The sequence below is a fragment of the Ictidomys tridecemlineatus genome, chromosome Y (genome assembly GCF_052094955.1).
Source record: "Ictidomys tridecemlineatus isolate mIctTri1 chromosome Y, mIctTri1.hap1, whole genome shotgun sequence".
In the NCBI taxonomy this organism is placed as follows: Eukaryota; Metazoa; Chordata; class Mammalia; order Rodentia; family Sciuridae; genus Ictidomys; species Ictidomys tridecemlineatus.
Window position 1 is genome coordinate 4861135 of NC_135494.1, and position 6946 is coordinate 4868080.

Below are 6946 nucleotides of genomic sequence, written 5' to 3' on the forward strand. Positions count from 1 at the left end.
TGAATTGGAGAAATACGTTGTCAACACATACGCCGTCTCTGCTTGTCTTTAATCGCGGACTTGATGAGAATTTATTGAAGTGGGTAGGAATAAGAAGAAAATGTGGACAAGTCCCAGGAAACTCTACGTGACTATTAATCCTCTGGACAGAAACAGAATGTATAAACTAGTCTCCTAACGGCAAACGGCAAATCCTGTCAACGCAGATTATATGGGACTCAGAAAAGTAACCTCTAACCATGGAGCCTGCAAAATTTCCTGCTATATTATGAATTAATGATGGCGTGAATCATTTGTACTGAAACCAAAGCTCAATTGAAGAACCTTCCAGGTAAAACTTGGAAGCTCTTCAAATTACTATGAGTAAAAAAGCCCATTAACTTCACAGTAAATAAAAATACACATAGCAACCCAGATCTATGTGCTAGCATTCAATTTCTTGCTGGTACGATGACTTCCAGTGAATTAAGCCAAGTTATTAATTGTAAAATTAATGTCACCACAATTCCTTCAGAAAGCTCTTTATACGATTAACTTCAAAAAAATCACATAAATGGAAATATTTCCTCAGGTCTTTAATTACAATTTAAACTTTGGGAAAAAAATATGATTATTATAGGCCCTAATTTTCTTTTCCTACCTTTGCTATTCCCCAAACCAAGAACAAAATTGGCATTCAAAGGCCATGCATTTTCTATTAGATGACCACAGGAATGGATGTCATTTTGCATCCAGAGAAGAAATACAAAGCAAAATGATAAAAGAAAATCTCTTAGTGGTACATTGGATAAAGTGAAAAAAATCTTTCATATTTTAAAAAATGCATGTAATCATATTATATATTAATATGCAACCTTAAGTCTTATAAATGTCTCCTACGTCTTATCTCCAAATATCTAAAGAGTAATGCGTGCTTTTTAGTGCCTTATCTGAGCAATGTGCTAAGCTTCAGTAGGAAAAAATAAATAAATAAAACCATCTTACCTACTTGTGGCCAATAGGTCAAGATAAAATCTATAGTAGGTCATCTTCTGATATGAGTGTGACATCCTCATCCTCATCATCGCCATCAACACTATCAACACCACCGTCATCACTATGACCCTCATGACTGTCACCATCACCACCAACACCTCATCATTATCATTCCATGAACGTCATCATGACTGTTGCTATCACTACCATCACCACCACCATGACCATCACCACCACCATCACCATCACCACCACCATCACTACCACCATCACCACCACCATCACCATCATTATCATCCTTGGTATCATCCCATCATCATCAGGACCACTGTCACCGTCACCATCAATATCATCACCATCACCATCATCCCATCACCATCTCTGCCATCACTACCAACATCACCATCCTGACCACCATCATCATCACCATAAGTACCATCATATTCTTCCCCATCATCATTACCATCACCACCACCATCACCACCACCATCCTCCCCACCATCACCACCACCATCACTACCACCATCACCACCATCACCACCACCATCACCACCACCATCACCACCATCACCACCATCACCACCACCATCACCACCATCACCACCACCATCACCACCACCATCACCACCACCATCCTCCCCACCATCACCACCACCATGACCATCACCATCACCACCACCATGACCATCATTATCATCCTTGGTATCATCTCATCATCATCAGGACCACTGTCACCGTCACCATCAATATCATCACCATCACCATCATCCCATCACCATCTCTGCCATCACCATCAACATCACCATCCTGACCACCATCATCATCACCATAAGTACCAAGATATTCTTCCCCATCATCATTACCATCACCACCACCATCAACAACACCATCACCACCACCACCGTCACCACTACCATCACCACCACCATCACTACCACCATCACCACCACCATCACCACCATCACCACCACCATCACCACCATCACCACCACCATGCTCATCATCATCACCACCACCATCCTCACCACCATCACTACCACCATCACCATCACCATCCTCCCCACCATCACCACCACCATCACTACCACCACCATCACTACCACCATCACCACCATCACTACCACCATCACCACCACCATGACCATCACCACCACCATGACCATCACCACCACCATGACCATCATTATCATTCTTGGGATCATCCCATCATCATCAGGACCACTGTCACCGTCACCATCAATATCATCACCATCACCATCATCCCATCACCATCTCTGCCATCAATATCACCAACATCACTATCTTGACCACCATCATCATCACCATAAGTACCAAGATATTCTTCCCCATCATCATTACCATCACCACCACCATCACCACCACCATCCTCCCCACCGTCACCACCACCATCACTACCACCATCACCAGCATCATTACCACCACCATCACCACCATCATCACCACCACCATCACCACCATCAACACCACCATCCTCCCCACCATCACCACCACCATCACCACCACCATCCTCCCCACCATCACCACCACCATCACTACCACCATCACCAGCATCATTACCACCATCATCACCACCACCATCATCACCACCATCACTACCACCATCACCACCATCATTACCACCATCATCACCACCACCATCACCACCATCATCACCACCATCATCACCACCATCATCACCACCACCATCAGCACCACCATTACCACCACCATCCTCCCCACCATCCTCCCCATCATCACCACCACCATCACCACCATCCTCACCATCATCACCACCACCATTATCACCACCATCACTACCACCATCTTCCCCACCATCCTCACCACCACCATCCTCCCCACCATCACCACCACCATCGCCATCACATCTGTAGTAGTGAAGCTCAGCAGGTGCGGTATCTACCATCCCTCCCTTTATAGCAGAGCTCTACTTCCTGATCTGAATTCTATCTCCAGAGTCCATCATTATTTCCTTCTACTAATTAAGGATCAGGAGCTCAGGGAGATCATGTGTCCCAAATCACCAATCAAATAAGAATCCAAGCAACCATTCGACCCAACGTTGTTTTAAGGTGTCGGGGTGAATATGAGAAGACTCTCGTTAACCCGGTGCTTCTCAAGTTGCTTCCCTATTAGGATCCCCTGGAGACCTTCTAGAAATGATACCCTGGGTAAATTCCTGATCTGTTACTCCAGCCTCCCTGGAATGCACCCCAAAAAGTGGCCATTTTTAAAGCTCTCTTGGTGATTTCAGTGTGTGGCCAAGATCAAAAGCAAACAAACACATCCACTGCATGAATTGACCCTAGTGAGTTATGACAACCCATGTCAGATTTTTTTTTCCACCAAATGAGGTCATTCAAGACTTGGCATTTAGGGTTTTTACCTGGAACTAGTCATGTAAGAACCGTCTGCCTGGAATGCAGTAAAAATCCAAGAGGAAAAGTGGGGTTCGGGGCAAACCACAAACACACTGACAACAGCGAACCCCGCTTATTAGAATGCTAGGTAGTAGTGGCAACCTTCTGGAAGTTTTTGAGTTTTCAGATCCCAGCCCAGAATCAACCAGTGAAGCAAGTTTTTTAAAAAAATTTACTTTAAATTCTCATCTAATAAATCAAGATAAAAGAAATGAATTCTGATGTTCTATTGCACCACAGGGTGATTACATTCAAGGGGCATTTCTAAGGAGAATTGTCTCAGTTCTGCTGGGTTCGCGCCTCTTGCAAGCTAACCTATGGCTATTTCCGGGTGGTTGAATTTACAGTAAGGGTTTGGTTTTATTCGTTAGTGTAATTAATTGCTGGATTAATTTTTAGGGACCAGGTAAGATTTCTCTGAAAATCTATAAGAAATAAAGACCTAAAAAAGAGGAAAACTGGAACTACTAAGTGCACCTTTCAGAGAAGGCATCGAAACACTAAGAAAGGAAGATAAAGAGCTCTCACTGCAAATGTTTCTAATTAATGCCTGGAAACTTGAGGGTAATTTGCCCGGAAACTCAATTATAAATAGCAATTTATTAGATGTGATTGCAATTAATTTGTTTCCCAAGCACATTAGCGTCTTTGGCCATGGACCACATAAAATTAGAAGAAAATCAGGGAAGAAGAACACAACGAGGTTACAGGAGGGACACCCGAAGAGAGTGGGATGGGCAGAATTTGTTCTGGTTTTCTGCAGGACGCAAGAGCAACGGCAGCATACAACGACCCGCGGTGTGGTTCAACAGAGTGAGAAGAGGTCCGTCTCCACCCGCAGAAGTGATCAATGCTGAGCCCATGGAAATGTTAATTACCCTAAAAGTCGATCGTTACACTGTGTATACAGGTATCAAATCATCATCCTGTACCCCATAAGCATGCACAAATATTGTGTATCGATAAAAAAATGTTATTATGTATCAATAAAGAAAATCAGATACTTGTGTATTAGGAGATCACTTTCTTATCAGTTCCGACCTGTTTTGTTTGTTTCAATTTGGGACACGGAAGTCAGCAACTTGTCCACAGTCCTGCTGCAAGCTCTTCAGAGGATGCTTCAGCACGTGCAGAATTCCAGAAGTTCAAAGCTTATTTTTAAAATCGTTGCATTACACTTAAAAGTGGAATGCACGGTTACATATTCATATATGCACAGAATATCATTTGGCCCACAGTCTAAACGGTTAGGTAAGTTTTACGATGTAATTATGACTATGGATTTTCCTAGGAGTTGGAAAACTTTCTGAAAAGGAGTATAATAATTGCTTAACTCATTTTTTTTTTTTTTTTTTTTTTGCAGGATGGAGAAGCTGAGGATTGAACCAGGGGTGTTTTACCTCTGAGCTGTATCCTCAGCCTTTTTGTATTTTATTTTAAGACAGGGTCTTGCTAAATTGCACAGGCTGGCCTTGGAATTTGGATCCTCCTGCCTGAGTTAATTTTAAAGCTCAGATGAGGATGGAGTTCACCTAATTTTCATCGAGATGGTCTTTAATCCAGGAGAATACCCTCAAAAAGGCAGGGATCTATTTATTTGTTTACGTCTCATTTGCTTATTGCTGTACCTGGAGCAAACTGCTGGGCAAATCGTAGGTATCCACAAAGTGCATATTAAATGAACGAAGTTTGCTAATTTCATCTCGGTTCATTGGGATAATATACCTGCCCATTGTTAAAGCTAAGCTTTGGGGTGGTTTGTTACTTACCGAGAGATAACTAATAGATACACTAAATGGGATGCATATGGTTTCTGGGAAAAGCTTAGATTTCAATAAAACAGATGGCACCGTGTCATTCCTTGGGGAGGCGGCAGCCGTGATTGATGCTTCTGTGTCTCTTCTGTGGCTTGTCGAGAATGTTGCTAGCACACAGAGACTGAGGGTGGGTCTTCTTATTGGATTGAACACTCGATCGTGAGCTCACGCAGCCTGTCCGTCTCAGAGCAATCGGTTAAATGACCTTGACTGCCTGCAAGGGCTCTGTGTGTTACTGAAGGCATCTTGATCCTTGCCATTACCAACGGTTTCCAAAGGTGAGACGTATTTCCCTCCACTTTTCTAAACTGCCCCTACAGCACATGACCCCGGGTGATGGACAGAGCGCAGCCCACCCCCCACCCCGGTCTACACCTGGACCATTAGGAAGAGGCGCCTGAGACAGGGGTTTAGACCCAGCCCTTCCGCCTTGGATCAGCTCTCCCCACCTCAGGTCCCCGGCCCCTGTGTAGTAGCCGCCTGCTGCTTTACTCCAAGGTCGTTGGGAAGGTCAAATGAGACGAAGGGGATGGGCTATTCACATGGCACATGGTGGACGTAGTAATGGTCCCCATGAGGATGTAACGGTGTTCCCGATTGGGCACCCAGCTTCTCAGAATAGTCTGTGTCCTGCCAAGGGCATCTCCCAGCTGCCCTTGCCACAGGGGCTGGAGACGGGATCACTGTGGCTGCCCAGATCCTCCGGAGGACTTTCCTCCCCGCCCAGCCCTCCCCCACTCCCTCCCAGCCCTCCCCCACTCCCTCCCGATGACATCATTTCATTTGGATGATGCCGCTGGGCATCTTGCTGGCCCTACTGAGCACCCCTTAGTGAGCTCCGGCAGCTCTTTCCTCTTGGGGTCCCGTCTACCTCTCGGGGGTCACTGGCTTTGAACCTGGACAATCCGCCAGTCTTCCTGGCTACCAGAAACCAGGTTGGCACCCAGCCTGCCACCCCTGAGCTGCAGGTGACATCTCAGCTCACTGTCTGCCGGGGATGGGTGAAATCATGCACTTGCCGCTCTCTCACCTCGCAGAAACTTTGACACTGGTGTTTCCGTAGGTCCCCTGGTTCCTTGCACGGCTCCAGGCACTGGAAGAAAGAAAAAAATATATATATACATGGGTAAGAACCAAAGCAAGGGAAGGAGAGAAGTCATCCGTGGGCTTCCCATGCCTCTTTGTCCTGGTGGGTTTCGGAAATCCGATCCATCAGCTGATGGTCGAACTGCTTTGGGCATCTTTGTAGAACAGAAACCGAAAAAAGAAAAGAAAAAAAAGTGCATTTCAACCCAGTTGACCAAGGCAAGTCACAGAGGCTGGCGGTGAGCTACAGGAAGAGTAATGATATTCACCATCACAAAGAACACCCTGCAAGAGATAGATGTGTCTCATCCCGTCAGGAGTGCTTTTTAAAGTGTGCCGCTTCGGATCAAATGTTTCGCTCGTGAGATTGAATATCCACTTGCTTTTAAATGGGCAACATTGGGCTATCTTTTGCATGTAATCGAGTGAAAAATTTAATGTTTTATGTTTTTTGCGATTTTTTTTAAGTACACAGACGCATTTTTATTAACTATAATCGCCATGTTCAAAATAGGTCATTGAACATATCCCTGTTACCTAACTGAAATTTTGTATCCTCAGACCAACACCTCCCCAATTCTCTGACTCTCCCCATCCCTCCCCAGACTCAGTAATTCCTATTCTATTCTC

The 6946-nt window shown here is 44.9% G+C and overlaps 1 protein-coding gene across 1 annotated transcript in view; it reads right to left on the reverse strand.

The window, feature by feature from the left end:
- LOC101955519 (anosmin-1) overlaps positions 1-6332 on the reverse strand; it is a gene marked incomplete at its 5' end in the record, with an annotated part of 66206 nt that extends 59874 nt beyond the window's left edge. The window contains one exon of the mRNA XM_078035558.1: positions 6261-6332. Coding sequence (XP_077891684.1) covers positions 6261-6332 — 72 coding nt within the window. The remainder of the gene's footprint in view (positions 1-6260) is intronic.
- Positions 6333-6946: the final 614 nt, after the last annotated feature.